Source organism: Octopus sinensis, linkage group LG1 (assembly GCF_006345805.1).
Source record: "Octopus sinensis linkage group LG1, ASM634580v1, whole genome shotgun sequence".
In the NCBI taxonomy this organism is placed as follows: domain Eukaryota; kingdom Metazoa; phylum Mollusca; class Cephalopoda; order Octopoda; family Octopodidae; genus Octopus; species Octopus sinensis.
Window position 1 is genome coordinate 102,783,980 of NC_042997.1, and position 18,209 is coordinate 102,802,188.

General features: G+C 38.3%; 1 protein-coding gene across 1 annotated transcript in view; it reads left to right on the forward strand.

Moving 5' to 3' along the window:
• The window catches only part of LOC115210922 (GATA zinc finger domain-containing protein 14-like), a 36,584-nt gene extending 18,626 nt beyond the window's left edge, over window positions 1–17,958 (forward strand). The window contains exons 6-9 of the mRNA XM_029779712.2: window positions 1,291–1,360; window positions 3,592–3,822; window positions 14,735–14,944; window positions 16,714–17,958. Coding sequence (XP_029635572.1) covers window positions 1,291–1,360; window positions 3,592–3,822; window positions 14,735–14,944; window positions 16,714–17,862 — 1,660 coding nt within the window. The 3' untranslated portion in view covers window positions 17,863–17,958. The remainder of the gene's footprint in view (window positions 1–1,290; window positions 1,361–3,591; window positions 3,823–14,734; window positions 14,945–16,713) is intronic.
• Window positions 17,959–18,209: the final 251 nt, after the last annotated feature.

Consider the following 18,209-nt stretch of genomic DNA (forward strand, 5'->3'; position numbering starts at 1 on the left):
TATTTATATTCCTTATATTGATAATTCTGATTAAAAATTGTGTAAGAAATTGTTTTGAAAGCACTTTGAGAAACTGCAACAAAAATAATGCTTTAAATTGTACTAAGGTGTAAATATGTTTTACTTAAATGGAATAAAACAACTTTTATTAACCAAACTTTGACTTGTCTATCATGCTATTGCTGATAGCTCTGCAAGACAATGACTTTGAAACATCTACCTTGATGGTTACTTGAACTCATATATATCATGTAACTGGCACTGACTCCAACTGATAACTCATACAATGACTACTAAGACTGGCTGGCTGACTTTATAGTGGCTGATTCATACTATGTTGTCATGTTGGAAGGAGTGTACCATTTTCACTACAACAGTATTTTGTTTCAATCCACTACATTTCTAATTCTAATCCTGTTACCTTTACTTTCATCCTTCAAGTGTAGGCAAACCTCTTATCAGTTATATGTTTGGTTGATTCAATCAAATGTGCCTCTGTGTAATTTTATGGGCTTATGTCCGTGTGACTAACAATTATTAACCAGTCATTACATTGGTCAATTTTGTTGGTCTGATGTCAACCCTGTAGACACAAGCATGGCTGTGTAGTATGAAGTTTGCTTTGCAAACATATGGTTCCAGGTTCAGTCCCACTGCATGGTACCTTGGGCAAGTGTCTTCTACTATAGCCCTGGGCCAAATAAAGCCTTATGAGTGGATTTAAAAGATGTTAACATATGTTAGAAAGAGAGAGTTGGTGTCTTCATGCCTTCACATTGTGTGATAGTTATAAACAGGTGTTACTGTCATACAGCAGTGTTCTTTGTTTCCAGTCTTCTATGAAAACCTGTTTGGCTTTGGGGAAATATTACCCTACTTGGAAACAGGTAAAAGTTGGAAATAGGAACAGTACAAACCATAGAAAATCTGCCTCAACAAATTCTAATGCATAGAAAAGTGAATATTACAATGGTTATCATCATCATCATCGTTTAACGTCTGCTTTCCATGCTAGCATGGGTTGGACGGTTCAACTGGGGTCTGGCAAGCCCGAAGGCTGCACCAGGCCAGTCAGATCTGGCAGTGTTTCTACAGCTGGATGCCCTTCCTAACGCCAACCACTCCGAGAGTGTAGTGGGTGATTTTATGTGCCACCAACACAGGTGCCAGACGAGGCTGGCAGATGGTCACGCTCGAATGGTGTTTATGATTTCCTATGTCAACCCAATCTTTAACAACTCTTTTATTGGATTTTATTTCAAAAACATATTTTCATTTATCTCATTTCAGACTTGAAACATCTTTAAAAGAGTTGGCTGATGAAAGAAAAGGTGGACCTATGTTGTATGAATTGTTTGAAGTGAGTACCTTTCACTTTTAACATGACAGCTCTGAGGATAAGGAATAAGTGCTGGACTCCAAAATAGATGATCATGAATTGAAACCTTAGCAACTATCACCATAAAGCATACAAAAGAATTCTATATAATAGTATATTATTGCTTTTTACTCTAATAATTTTGGAGTCAGAAAGAACATAAAGCCATGACAACAAAAGAACTGTGATATGTGGTATCTCATTCAGTTTTGGTGCTGTCACAATCATTCATTGACATCTGCAACTGATCTTCTAAATACAATCTCCAAATGTTTTTTTGTCCAATGTATAGTCTATTTTTTATGCTTTCATGGAGTTGATGAGTATGTTATTGAGGCATTGTTTTACAGCTGGATACCCTGCCTGTCACAAAGCCTTAACTTGTCTTTCAAATAAGGAGTCTTTTATTCCATATGCTTTTGAAGATGCAAAGCAAGTGGAAACTTTTGTAGATGCAGTGAGATATAGACAAACTCACTGACATTACACATGCATTTGCATGCACACACTGACTGCCTAACACAGACACACGTGTGTCTAATATATATATATATATAAATAATATTTGTGTCTTCCAAATCCACACACAAAACTGTGGTTAGCTTAAAGCTATTGTCTGAAAACACTTGCCTAATTATTTTTGTACAATTATTACCAAATTTGCAATAGTTATTAACTGATACATAAACAATCTAAGAAACCACGTGTAATTCTGAATGTGTTCGTCCTGCAACTATGTCCTGTATTGGATATCTTTTATTTTAGAGATTTGGGTATGCTACAAGAGTGATGAGAGTAAAATAATAAACAGTCCTAGAAATAAATATTGGATAGCTGACGAGTTGTTGCCTTTTATGATAAAGTTATTTAGTCTCAAGTCACTCTTGAGTGAGGAAATCTTTGATTAGAAGCATTCCAGCTTTAACCATTCCATAATTTTATGGCTATTTACAACTACATTAGCTAATAGTTCTCCTTTGCTTGTTGAAGGTGGTTAGGTGCAAGCCAAACGAGATTTAGTTAAATGAAAAAAGTGGGACCCTTAGTTATTTTTAATTGATTACTTCACTATTTCCTGTTGTCCTTTTATTGCTTTTTAACCATCAGCTTCTTTTATAATCCATTCTCATCCAAAGATTATACTTGCTTCTAGGTAAAAAAAAAAAATAAAGTAAGCACTGTAATATTTCTTAACAGAAATGGTGTATCTGCATTATTGGTAGAAATTTGGACTAAATGTAATCATTATTTAGTTGTATACCATTACATTCTGAGTTCAAATCCTGCCATGGTTGACTTTGCCATTCATTCTTCCAGGTTTATAAAAGAAGTAGTGAAAGTATTCAGTGTTTGTCCCCCCAATATCACTTGACAACCGATGGTGATGTGTTCACGTCCCCGTAACTTAGCAGTTTGGCAAAAAAGACTGATAGAATAAGTATTAGGCTTACAAAGAATAATCCTGGTGTCGATTTGCTCGACTAAAGGCAGTGCTCTTGCATGGCCACAGTCAAATGACTGAAACAAGTGAGTTCAATAACTTAGATAACTAAGATTGGTTTCGGTCATTATCATCCCAGATCATGACTAACTCAATAGCACCACTTGGAAAAGTCTTTTAATTAATTATTTCGGGACACTATGGACCACTCAAGCAGAGAGTTGTTGGCTGAGACATATCCAAGTGTAGGTGGTTTATCTGGTATTTCCTGGAGGAATTTGTCTAGGTACCGTTTGAAAGTTGGGTCTTTTTCTACTTTAATTTCTTTCAGGATAACATTGAAAAGAGCTGAACTATTTGCAGTGAAGAAATTATAATCAACTATATTCTTGCTGTAAAATGTATGGCTTTGTGCCTATGTAAGAAGTCCAGTATTTCTCCACATTTCATAAACATTACTGTAAGCAAACATAGTTGGTGCCTAAAAGTGCTATGGTTGTATTTGGTGATTGGGTTAGATGCTCATTGATAAGATACATAACTCTACCTCTCTCAGTGTATAGTTGCTAACAGGTGTAACTCCTTCCTACTCCATGGTAGAGATAGAGATTATACTTGCTTCAAAAAATATGCAAATATTTGAATTTGTAAATATTAAACTAAAAATAAAATTTTACAGCACTTTATTTTCATCATTTTTCTTTGACATTTTTTCTGAATACCATGTGTTTGTAAATTCTATAATTTGCTCTGATCTTTTTTTCTTCCTCAGCTTGCCAAAGAAAGCCTTACTGAAGGCAACATACCCAGGCAACACTGTGTCATCTGCCTACAACATTTCAAAGAGTTTGAAGAATTCACTCGTACTGAATGTTACCACTACTTTCATTGCCATTGTCTTGGAAGATATGTTGAACATTGTCTGAATGATGTCACAGAAGATGGTGCTAACTCTGCAATATCTTCAACTCCTTCAAAGATTGAGAACACTGCAGAAAAAGAGGTGATAAAATTTATGCTGTTTCTTTTTTCTTATATATTCTATGCCTGTGCTGAGGTATAGTTGATAGATCTGTATGTGAGGAACTTAAATTATTTTTGATCATATGTGTGGCAAGATGTCCTTTCTTCTCTTCACCCTTTAACCAGCCCTATCTAAATATTCTACCAGTTTTACTTTCAAACTGGCTAAATCTGGCCACTCACAACTGCCCCCAATGTCATTCTTAAAATAAATATTCACATTGAAATCTTGAAGCTATAATAAATTTGCACTGTTAATTCAATACAATACCCATGCTAGCATGGAGAACGGACGTTAAACGATGATGATGATGAATATATAAGCATTATATTTGATAGAATAATCTGAATGTTAAAGGGTTAAATCAAGTTGAAGGTCACTGGAACTCCCTTTGGGTATTGCTAACCGTGTTTCTGCATCTGCAATGCTTCTCTCCAAAGTGCAGATCTGGGCAATTTATTTTTTGTGGATGACTATCAGTTCCCTGTGCATGCAAGTCTCCCTGCTCTTTGTCTCATCATTGCTAGCCAAGAGCGGTTCAATACAGGTTGATATCAGTGATGTTACAGGCATTGCTGTCATCACAAAGAGCTGGAACAAGAACTGTATGGCACACTGATGTCCTATTAGTTCAACCGATCTATTAATCTCTCATCTTAAACTGGATTGCAGAATGATGAAAAGCAGAGTTGGCTTTGATGGGATTTGAACTTAGTGAGCAGGATATTGGAAAAAAATATTGTGAGGCATTTTGTCAACTGCTCAAATGTCTCTGCCAGTTAAACCGTCATAAAATGGGTTACCGATTTTAAATTTTATTACTTGAACGTGGCTTACCTAAAGATGCTTTTTCATTGTAAAAAACTTGGATACATGTTGCCGTGAGCAGCTTGACTTTATTGTCAGGTGATTCTTCAGCTTCAAAATATTATTTAATTAAATATTATTAGAATGTTGATGAAGGCACTTATATACCACTAGACAACCAAAGCTCTCTATATATAAAGCTGAAGTTGTCTGTGTATGGCAGGTTTGGTATCCTTCAACTAACACTGTCTCCTCCGAGACCCTGTGATGCAAGTTGACCAAAATTGAGAAAAAATTCAAATTGGACCATGTTAACACCAAAAATTATTTACATCAAAAAGGTGCTTTTTTCTATGAAAATCCCTATTTTTTACGAATTTTTGACTACTGTGTCGCCATTTTTCGGTGTATTTCAACCAGAAAAATGTTCACTTAAAGCGAATAACAAGCTACATAATGCAAAATTTTTACTTTTCAAAAATTCCAATTCTAAAGGGCCGAAACAAACCCGAGCAACTCCGGGCGATACTGCTAGTCCTTGCAATAGAAGAAAAAAAAAATTTTTTTGTTATGCAGAAATTTAAAGAGTTGTTTCCCTTGTCATCAAATTACATATGCTGCCTCTTTTGGTGAAATACGAGGGTTACACAAAAGATAGATATGAATGAAGCAAAACTGTCAAACAAGCCACCCGTACTCCTAGAGTTGGCCAGTTGCAGATGGTGATTGCCATTCTGGATAGCTTGACTAAACTCTTATTAGTTTTGGTTTTATTCTCTTACAGTTACACCTACGTTATAATTAACTTTTATTTTAGAATATCATTGTAAAATAAAATCTAATCTAGACAGCTAATTACTTTCAGATAAGTTACAAGTTATCTTTGTGTTCAAAGAGGTTTGCTTGTATAACTTGGGTTTTGGTCAAACTGCTGGAAGGGTCAAGACAACCAGTTTATCTTTCTTTGCAGGGATTTTATTTCTATTATAAGTTACTAAGCAGATTGAGCGTTAATGAAATTTTTATAAGTGACCTTTATTCAAAATTTTAACTTCAAATTCATAATCTTATCTTCATTCTATTCCCTTTACTGATTGTTGAAACAGTTATTGCTAAAAGCTCAGTAAGCAGTAAAATTGATTATGGAATTATCCTAATTATGAATTTTCTCCACTAATATTTAGTGATTTCTGTTTAATTTTAATGGATTACAAATTATGAAAAGTTTTACTATGGTGTGAGAGGAGTAAATATTTTTACATAGTGCATTAATAACATACTGGTATGAGTGAATTATTTGTATTTAGATAGTTTGTATATCATCTTCATCATCATCGTTTAACGTCCATTTTCCATGCTGGCATGAGTTGGACGGTTTGACTGGGGACTGGCAAGCCAGGAGGCTGCACCAGGCTCCAATCTGATCTGTCAAGGTTTCTACAGCTGAATGCCCTTCCTAACACCAACCACTCTGAGAGTGTAGTGGGTGCTTTTTACATGTTACCAGCATGAGAGCCAGTCAGGCGGCACTGGCATCGGCCATGTTCAGATGGTGCTTTTTATGTGCCATTGGTATAGGATCCAGTTAGGGTGGGGGGCTGGCATCAACCACATTTGGATGATGCTTTTTATGTACCACCAGCACAGGGAGTCAGTCAGGCGGCACTGGCATCAGCCACAACTACAATTTCTATTTTGATTTCGATGTGATTGAGATTCTGATTGTCATTTTGATTTTACTTGGTTCAGCAAGTCTCAAGCACAGCGTGTCACCCAACAATTCAAAGGTACTTTTTAAATGGGCTGGTTATGTGACAGTGGTTAGGCTACAACTATGATCTCACTTTACTTGCTGAGTCTTCTCAATCATAGCATATCTCCAGAGGTCTCAGTCTCTTGTCTTTGCCTCTGTGAGGTCCAATGTTTGAAAGTAATGCTTCACCACCTCATCCCATGTCTTCCTGGGTCTCCATCTCCCAAGAGTTCCTTTCACTGTTAGGGAGTGACACTTCTTCCCACAGCTCCCCTCGTCCATACACAGCATATGACCATACCAGCGCAGTCGTCTCTCTTGCACACCACATCTGATGCTTCTTATGTCCAACATTTCGCTCAGAGCGCTTACACTCTGTTGTGTATGCACACTGACATTTCACATCCAGTGGATCATACTAGCTTCATTTCTTTCAGGCCTATGTATGTCCTCAACAATCATGGCCCATGTCTCACTGTCATGTAGCAGTGCAATTTGCACACATGCAGCATACTGTCTACCTTTCACTCTGAGCAAGAGGCTCTTTGTCACCAGCAGAAGTAGGAACTTTCTGAACTTTGCCCAGGCTATTCTTATTCTAGTGGCAATGCTCTCAGAGCCTCTTCCCCACTCTACAGACATGGTCACCTAGGTAGTGGAAGCTATCAACTACTTCTAGTTTCTCCTGCTGGCATGTGACGGAATCTATTTTCTGAACATCTCCAGTGTTTATTGTATCTGCTGCACACAAAAACTATGTTAACCTTCCTTTGATGTTGCTGCACCTCATATGCATCCATAGTTTACACTGGGTACATCTTATAGAATTTCTACCTACACCTTTTCTACAGATCGAGCAGGGCCATCTATCTGAAGGGGTTTGTGATTTGTTTGCCTTCCTACTTACTAGGACTTGGGTTTTTGCAACATTGACTCTAAGGCCCTTCAATTCTAAACCTTGCTTCTACACCTGAAATTTCTTCTCTGGTTCTGGTAGAGATTTAGTTATGAGATCAAGGTCATCAGCATAGAGGAACTCTGAAGGGTAGCCTGTCTTGAATTTCTCTGTTATTGCTTGGAGGACTATGATGAATAAGAGGGGGCTGAGGACTGATCCTTGGTAAATCCCTACATCTACCTGGAGCTCTTCACTATACTTGTTGCTGACCCTTACCTTACTGACAGCATCCCTGTACAGCTCTTACTAACCACTTGACTATCCCTAGTTTCCTTATCGCCCACCAGATAAGGGATTAGGGGACCCTGTCAAAGGCTTTCTTCAAGTCAACAAAAGCCAAGTATAGGGGTTTATTTTTGGCTAAGTACCGTATTTGACGGCATATTAGACTCACTGACATATTAGACGCACTGACATATTAGACGCACCCTCATTTCAGCAGGTCAAATTCAGGAAAAAAAGTTTTAAGTGTATTTAAGCATATATTGTTGAAAGCAGTCTAGCAGCACATTACAAAAGCAGAAAACATTGCTGTATAAAAGCAAGCATACAAAAGGAAAGCATACAAATTACAATAGTAATCATCTTTAATCATCTTTTTAACCAGAAAACTCTTCATCATCTTCTACACCAGAAAAGTCTTCATCATCTTCAAAACAAGGAACATCTTCATCACTACTGCTGAAATCACTGTCTTCAAATAATACATCATCTTCTGTGCCATCAAGGGCATTGCTAACTAGTACACCTCTTGGAATTTTATCCTTAGGCTGAGTTTTTCTCTTAAATATCAAAAGAGGTGGCAGTTTTATGCCATCAGCACAACAGGCTAGAGCTACTGTATAGTGGGTCTTTTCATGGCCAGTGGTTTTTATCGAAACCGTTTTAGACCCTTTGACACTCACAGTCCTGTTGGATGGTACATCAAATGTGAGTGGAACTTCGTCCATATTCCCTATTTGGCCCAGTTCAAAACAAGTTTTCTTTCTTGCATTTATAACAAATCTATGAAAATCTAATATTTTTTCTTCATAATCAGCAAGCATTTTTTGTGCAATGGATGTTTTTGTACGCATTGATAAACCCTTCCGTTTCATAAACCTGTAACACCAACCTTCTGTTCCTGCAAAGTTCTGTATCCCTCGTTGTTCTGCTACTCTCATGGCCTCATGAATTATCATTTTGGTAGATACACTTCTCCCTGAGTTTCTCTCATTAAGCACCCACGTTTTTATATCATCCTCAAGTTCTGGCCAATGTGGGGCTGGGCAACGAAGGTTATGTTTACCTTTCTGTGCTCTCATCAGCTGCTCTTCTAGCTGTCGCCAGACATGTAACATTTTTTTCTGTAGGTGGTGGCCCAAAAACCCTTGCTGCTGCTCTATTTCCATGCTCCTTGGCATAATCTACCACTCGTAGTTTGTAGGAGATTTTGTAGCTTGATCTTTTTGCTGCCATAGCCATGAGGGTGCTTGTACTGTTGTAGTGTGTTTTGTTATGATCATAAACTTTGTTGTACCAAGATATCCAACCTATCTCCGTATATACATGAACTTGCAACGATCATGTACATTCCGTAGTTTTACTCCTCACCGTCAGATAGCATCGAGTTAGGGTTCCGATCATCTGATATTAGTAAACGTGTGTCATGGATCACAGCCTAACAATTTACGGTAGATTGCTTTGATTTTTACGATAATTTGTATTTTAAAGTAATAATACTGGTAATAATAATAATAATACTAGCTATAAAATAATGATGCATGAGTACGGAAAATATCATTAAGGCGTTAGCGTAGGTAGAAATACTTATCGTAAGCTAGGTTAGTGAGCGTCTGGGAGAAGATTAGCCTACGGGAGGGTCTTGACTTCGCATATTAGACGCAGGGCGATTTTTTGAGCCAAATTTTTTGGAAAAAAGTGCGTCCTATATGCTGTCAAATACGGTATTTCTCCTGCAGTTGTCTTACTAGAAATATAGCATCAGTGGTGCTTCTACCTAACACAAAACTGAACTGCATCTCATCTAGACTGACTCTGTCCCTAATTAGTTGGGCTATGACCCTCTCAGTGACTTTCATCACCTGATCCAGCAGTTTGATACCCTTGTAGTTATTTCTATCTAAAGCATCACCTTTACCTTTGTAGCAGTTGATTATGGTGCTGCCACACCAGTCATTGGGTACTACCTGATTTACACTTTGGGTAACTAGACTATAACCCACACCACCAGATATTTTAAACATCTCAACAGTGATTCATAATGGGCCAGGGGCTTTTCCTGTTTTCATATCCTTGATTGCTTTATCTACCAGGGTGCTATTGATTCGGGTAGCTGGTCCAACTAGGTCAACATTTGGCAGGCACTCTTCCTCCCATTCATTCTCCACATTCAGCAGTCTTTCATCTACAAAGCTCTTTCTTTGCAGAATCATTAAAAGCAAGTGCACCATCATCCATGTGGACACATTTCTTTCCTGTAACATCACAATTTTCTCTCGCACACTGTCTTGCAATCCGAAATACTTCAGTTCTTTGGTCCTCATATCACCAACTTCTTTTCTGCTTCTCCCTTGGCTATATATACCTGCCTCCCTGCTTCCCCTCTGGCTATCTGGTACAGTTCCCTGCTACCCTAACTCTTCCACGTTTTCCAGGCCTGTTTCTTTGCTCTAATGGCACTGTCTACCATATTTTTCCACCACCACATTACCTGGAAGGGACTTTGTACCAGCCACAGATCTAATCTGTGGCACTCAGTAAGCTGTCACATAGGAATTTCCAGTTACTCTCTGTGTCACAAGTCTGTAGCTCCTCCTCCCTCTCATCATATTTATCAATGAGGATGTCTCTAAGTCTCTGACCGTGTGAAGGGTTCTTAAGCTTCCACATCCTTCTCTTCTGGATTGGTCTACTTCTTGGCATTCTTCTGGCCTCAAGTCTAAAGTCACTAATGACTAGTCTATGCTGGGGTGGGGTATACATTCTTCACCAGGGAGGATCCTTGTATTTAAGAGCAATTATGCATCCCGCTGTCTGGTTACGATGGCTAGCAGACTCACCTGATTGATAGGTTATCTGGTGGCTGTCTGGCTTCCTGAAGTTGGTGTTGCAGATTAATAGGTTGCTTGCATCACAGAACTCCTGTAGCCTAGCTTCCTCATCATTTCAGGAACCAATTCCATGGCCCCCATGAACACCATGGGAGATACCAGAGTGCCATCCAACATGCCCATTAAAATCTCCAGCCACAAAGATGAGGTCATTGCCACTCATCTTTGAGGTAACATGTAGAAGGATATCATAAAAGTGGCCCTTCTGATCATTTGGTAGGCCTGCTTGTGGGGTGTAGGCAGAGATAATTGTAGGTATACTATTCTTCAAGCCTAGCCTGAGCTTAAGCACTCTATTGCACACCCTGACTACCTCTATGACCTTATCCACTCATTTCTCTGCAAGGAGTATGCCTACACCTACTCCAATACCTATGTGTCTTGCCTTTGAGGACCCTGGCTGAAGCTCCTCTCCACCTTATCTCTTGTATGCAGCATACATCAACATGTCTCCGCTCAAGCATCTCTACAATCTCACTAGACCTACCTTTCAATGTGCCTACATTGACAGTGCCAGCTCTAAAAACTGGGGAAAGGAATGTGGGAGGAGGCATGGGAAGGGGAGATGTTATTCAGCACCTGAAAAGGTTTCTGTGTTCATTTGATAGACGGGCACACTTTGAACAAGCAAGGGTTATTTAAGAGCTAGTATGAAAAAACATGTAGCCAACATGGAAACACAGGAGGAAAAGAGAACTAAGTTTATTAGAGAGACTTCATTTGGAAATTACACGATGATTTAAGAAGAAAACTAAGGCTTGAAAAAAATAAGCACCCAGTCTGCCCTATAAAGTAGTTGGCATTAGGAAGGGTATCCAGCTGTAGAAACCCTGTCAGAACAGACTTTGGAGCATGATGCAGTCCTTGGTCTCATTGGATCCTGCCAAACTATCCAGTCCATGCCATCATGAAAAATGGATGTTAAATGATGACGATGATGATGATTTATATACAATAAGATGGATGTTGGATCTAATCTATCATTTGATTTAGCACCACCCTCTGGCTCTTGGTTGCCACTCTACTGCAAGCATTCAAACCAGATCTCTGGTCTGAGAATAATTTGATATCCTGATTGCTTTTTTTCCTATTGAAGCAACCCATGTGTCATTTGCCCCCTTTTTTCCCACCAGTCTCAGAAGCTCTATCAAAATGCCATAGGTGTTACTTTTGTTCCTCTAACTAAGTCATATATTGTTTTACTTGTTTTGACTGCAGTCATGCTGACTGCTGCCATACTGAAGCAACACTTTTTTTAGTTGAAGAAATCAACCCCAGGACATATTCTTTGTAAGCCTGGTACTTTTCTTTGTTGACCATAATAATAATTATTTTTATTCAATAGTCTTATTTTTTGCATGTGATTTCACTGCACGACAGAGCACAGCTCTGTGTCCCTTTGGTATGTGCTGTGGTTTGTGCAAGAAAAGTAGATACATAGACTGAAAGAAGTTGATGACACTTCTCAAGGTTCATCGGCAAGACTGGATATGATGTGACTCTGTGATTGTGACTAGTCATGCCTATGGCAGACAAAACTTATGCCCTCACAAGCGAAGACTCAATGCAAGATGCTTTGCTGCTGTAGATGTGCATGAATTCTATTGGTCTCTTTTGCCGAACTACTAAGTTATGGTGATGTAAACACACCAACATTAGTTGCCAAGTGATGGTGGTGGGGACAAACACAGACATGCACATAAATACACGTGTGTGTGTGAATATATATATATATATATATATATATATTATATATATATATATACACACACACACACACACCACACACACACGATAGGCTTCTTTTCAGTTTCTGTCCACCAAATCCACTCACAAGGCTTTGATCAGCCTGAGGCTTTAGTAGAAGACACTTGCCCAAGGTGCCACACACAGTAGGATTGAACCTAGAACTATATGGTTGGGAAGCAAGCTTCTTACCACACAGCCATATGTGTGGTCATGGTTATGTGATTAAGAAGGTTGCTTTGTAACCACATTGTTTTGGGTTTAGTTCCATTATGTGAAACCTTTGGCAATTGTTTTCTGTGATAGCCCTGTGCTAACCTGTACCCTAAGCATTTGTGTCTGTCTTTGTGTTTGCTTCTCACCACTGCACAAGTGGTGTTGGTTTGTATATATCCCCTTAACTTAGCAGTTTGGCAAAAAGATACTGATAGAATAATAAAATAAGCACTGATGTTGATTTTTATCAACTAAACTCTCCAGGGTAGTGCTACAGCATAGCCGCGGTCTAATGACTGAAAAAGTAAATGAAGAAAAAATCTTAGCACCATAAAAGAGCTAAAGGCTTAGAAGGTGTCATTGCTGCAGACATTCAACCCCAATGGTACTCTGATATAACGTCATAAACAGTAATAATATTAGGTATAAAGCTGTTTACATATTTATAATTTTCATGTGTTTTTATGTTGTAGGTTGCCATTCTTGTTCTCTGGTCATTTGGCTAAATTTCTTTGATATTTAGTTGCAAGACCAAGAACTGACTAATTTTATTTTGTGAAGATGCATCAGATGTGTGTGCAAGATAGATGACTGTGCTGGTATGGTCTTGTGTTGCCTTTGGATGTGGACAGCTGTCTGAAGAAGTGTCACACCCTAATAATGGAGGGATCCTGTGGAAGAGGTAGACTCAGGAAGACATGAGATGAGGTGATGAAACACAACCATCAAACATTGGACCCTACAGAGGCAATGACAAGCAACTGAGACCTTTGGAGATATGCTATACTTGAGAAGACCCAGCAAGCCAAGTGAGATCATAGCCATGGCCGATGCTCATTTAAAAGTACCCTTTGATCATCAGGCAATATGCTGTGCTTGAGAAAAACTGTTGAGTCAAGTGAAATCGTAGTCATGGCTGATGTCAGTGCCGCCACCTGACTGGCACCTGTGCCAGTGACACATAAAAAGCATCATTCGGGTATGGCTGTGGCCAGTACTGGTGGTACATATAAAGCACCATTTGAATTTAGTCAATGCAGTGTCGCTCAACTGGTTCCTGTGCCCATGGCATGCAAAAAGCACCCACTACACTCTCGGAGTGGTTGGTGTCAGGAAGAGCATCCAGCTGCAGAAACCTTGCCAGATCAGATTGCAGCCTCCTGGCTGATGATGGTGATAAAAATCAACATCAAATTCATCATCTTCAACATTTAATATCCATTTTCCATGCTGACATGGGTTGGATGGCTTGACAGGAATTGGCAACTCCAGGGGATGTACCAGGTTCTATAGTATGTTTTGGCTTAGCTTCATCTGGATGTCCTTCTTAACACCAACCACCCCGTATCGTGTACTAGGTACTTTTTACATGGCACCATAACCAGTGCTTTTTACGTGGTACCAACTCCTATACTAATGCTTTATATGTGGCACTTTGGTTTTAGGATCTCACTTCTGTTGTGGTGGGCAGGTCTTTTTGTGTACAGTAATGCTCCACATATCTTAGTCCTCTGTCATCTCCTTCCTAAGGCTCAGCGTTTTGAGATCGGTCTTCATTATTTCTCTCCATGTCTTCCTGGGTCACCCTCTTCCACAACCTCCCTCCACTTTAACTGTCCTCATCCATCCACATCACATGATGAAACCAGTGTAGTCTACTCTCTTGCACACTGCATCTAATTCCTCTTATGTCCAACTTCTCTCTCAATACATCAATGCTCTGTCACACACGCATCCTGACATTGCACATCCAGTGGAGCATACCAGCTTCGTTTCTCTCCATCCTTTGCATGTCCTCCACATTCAGGTTCCACATCTCATTACCATGCAGCATCCCAGTTCATACATATCATCATCGTTTAGCGTCCGTTTTCCATGCTAGCATGGGTTGGACGGTTCTACCGGGGGTCTGTGAAGCCAGAAGGCTTCATCAGGCCCAGTCAAATCTGGCAGTGTTTCTACGGCTGGATGCCCTTCCTAACGTCAACCACTCCGTGAGTGTAGTGGGTGCTTTTTACGTGCCACCCGCATAGGTGCCAGACAGAGCTGGCAAACGGCCACGAACGGATGGTGCTTTTTATGTGCCACCGGCACAAGGGCCAGGCGAGGCTGGCAACGGAATCATACAATCTTCCCTTCACTCAGAGAGACTTTTTGTTGCCAACAGAGGTAAAAGTTCTCTGAACTTTCTCCATAAATACCCAATTCTTTGTCAGAGAAAAAAGAAACCCAGTTCATTTTTGTATAAATTTCAGTTTTGTGAAATTAATGTTTTATAAACTACTTTTTTTTTTTCAGGTTGTATGTCCTGTATGTCGTGAAACCATTTTGTATGACTTAGACTCTTGGTTGAATGCTCCAGAACCTATTCAAGAAGATACTTCTTTCCAATTATCCACTAAACTCATTTCCAGACAAGAAGAAATGGCTATCATATTTGAAAGACAGCGAGCCAACGGAGGTCTTATTGACATTGAAGCTGAACGTAATAAATACCTTATATCGGCAGTAAGTTGAATATTCTCTTTAATTTACTTATCTTTCTAGGATGTCACTTTGTTCAGTATAAATTATCTTCAGATTTTGTGATTTGAATGGGAAGCAAAATTTCGAATTGAGAATCCTCAAAGAAAAGCTAGCAATGTCATTTTAGTTAGCAGAAAAGAAGGTAAAACTCTGTTGCTATTGGGATGGTGGCCATACTCAAAATGCAGGAAAAATTGGGTAGGTAGGAATGTAAGCTGCTATGCACAACAGATGCAATGGGAGCAGAAGCAGACAGAAGCAAGACTTTGTGTATGGCAGATGCATGAGAGTAGTTAACAGTAAGAGCACTCCTGAAATAAGTTCTTTCAAATAAACAGAAGGCTTCACTATTTATGACTTAATTAGCATGGGTTGTGGATGTTCTGAAAATAGAGTAGCCAGTATAAAAACAGAGTAGAAAGAGTTCTGGGAGATATTATTTCTGTTGGCAACAAGGGGATTCTCTTTCTGAGTGACAAGTAGAATCTATGATGCATGTTTACAAAATGTAGTGTTGAATTGCAGTGAAACATGGGCTGTGAAGGCTGGAAATTAATGACATGTACTTGCTTTGCTGGATGTGCTATGTTTGCATAAATGAGTGATGGAGCACAACTGATTCAGGGAGAAAAACTAGATATAAGAGGAATCAAGAGTATGGTGCAAGAATAAAAAGCTCTACTTGTGTGGCCATGTTCAGCATATGAATGATGGCAGTTTGATAAAGAGGTGTAGAGTGATTCAAATGGATGCAACCTGCAAAGAAGGAAGATCTAAGAAGTGATGGAAGCTGATCCAAAAAGGCTGCTCCTTACCAAAATGATGAGACAGCAAATGTAGGAGTGAATTAGCATCATGAACCCTTTTGTCACTATATTCATATTGAAATACGTTGCCTTTGTTTCAACTAGTTTTGAAAATAACGAAGAATTTATTAAAATAACTTTATCATTATTGATTTGGTGTTTTACATATAAATTAATGTGGAATTTTCATGGAATATCTTAATTTAGATCACTTTAATACACTGAGAATTAATTTCTTTTATAAGACCAAGGATGGTTTTAGGTAGTTTGATATCAAAAATGTTAATATAAGCAAGTCTAAAGACGCAGCTTTTATAATTATACAACAATAATTTTATTTATACCATTTCATGAATAATCTTACTATATATATATATATTTGTGGGTTAACAAGTAGTCTTGTTAACCCACAAATATGGTTTCATGAAAAGATGGATCTTTACAATTGTTCAAGTATACCACATGGGTACAGTACTTGTTTCCTTTTGGATGAGAATACATGGAGTTACACGAATTTCTCATTCAAAATGGAGACAGGTACCAATGTTCCCAAGTGGTACATTTGAACAATTGTAAAAATACCTCTTACATAAAACCAGTGGTAGCCTTGTTAACCTACAAATAAAGAATATTCATCCACCAATTCATTGTTGGGTACTCATTCTCACTGTTTGATATTAGTGAGTGTATATTTGATGAGTAACATCTTATTTCTTTCTATTGAAACCTCATAAAAAAAAAATTCCATTACATTTAGTATTATTGTTGTTGAAACCTCTCACTTCATGTTGTAGCTATTATTGGGAATTAAGAGAAATTATTGCCATGCATATGATAAAACCTAGCATAATCTTCGCTGATGTGATAGTGCAAATGATAATGATATTGCTCCTGCTTTCTTTTTGGTTGCATAGTAATTGATAAAATATTATTGTTTTATTTCAGGGAGAGTGTATTAATACCACTGCAAAAGAGACACTTGCTGATTTTCCTTCAGTGCTCAATGGTAACCAGTTAGGAAACTTTGATAAGAAGTCTGGGAAGTCACCGACTAGAGCTAACATCAATTCTGTTGAGGACGATAAGTCTGCCCCTAGAGATTACGGTATGCGTCATCACAGACGTGGTAACCAGAGTTATGGGAAAAACGGTTTTGGCGAAGGCAAAGGTAGATATTTTCGCAACAAAGAAAACTATAATGGGCAACGTTGTAATAGCCCTAACCAAAACAAATGGAACCGGACTGAATACAATAACATCGAAGATTCCAATCTATCTTCTCCAAGAGGTGACCGTCCTCTTGCTAAGATGGATGCTCAGTGTTCAAATGATAAGCTGAAAAATGCTGACTTGCAGGTTCAAAACCATCAACATACTTACAAAGAAAGTAATGCCAAACCCTTTGAAAAGCAGCACAAAAAGTTTGATGTAAACCAAGATAACCGTAGATACAACAACAAGTCTTCTAATCATTTCCAAAGGAAAGGAAACAATAATAGTTACAAAGATAAAGGATGTTTTTACTCAAATTCTTATAATAACAATTCTGGACAAGGCACTCAGGAAAAATTTGCTTATTCTCATAGACATTCTGATAAGAGCAAAGCTGTAAATATATCTAAAAATACTGCTAATCCTTGCCCAAAATCTGAATATCATAACTCTCAGGAAACTCCGGTTGTGACGTCTTCGGACAAGCCCCAACACAGATATACAAGGAATTATCAGGAAAACAATAGAAAATACCATGATGATGATCATGATGTACCAATCTCTTCGCCTCAGACTAGGAGTCATCAGGAGGATTTAGAATTACAAGGAAACAAAAACCGAACAAGAGCCAAATCTCAGAACTATTTTCATAGCAAGAAAAACTATTATGAAAATGGGGATCACTCCAGGAAAACACCAAGGTACAATAAACATGACTGCTACGACAGTGATCAAAAATATTTAGCTCACACTCGAAAATCCCACCTAAATGACCATTACTTCCAGCGTCGCTATCAAGGTAATAGACGAGATGGTCATTATCCACAAGAGGTCCACAACATATCACCTAAACAGCAGGAAAATGAGGCACATGCCAAGTAACTTATTAAAGTATACAGTTTGCACTCACTGTGGAAAGTTAACCCACATAATAATACTTCAATGCACTTTCATTCATAAAATTGTTGGATGAAACACTTTCCGGATTTGAATCTTCATAAACACTACATTACACACATACACACACACACGGGCACAGTCCTGTCTGATTTGTATGTTTGTAATTATATATATATGTATATATGTAGATATGTATGTATATACATACATATATGTATGTCTGATTATGTGTGTGTACACATACGTATTTGTATATATATGCTTCTATACATATATATGTGTGTGTGTGTGTGTGTATGTATGTACGTACGTACGTTTCTATATATATA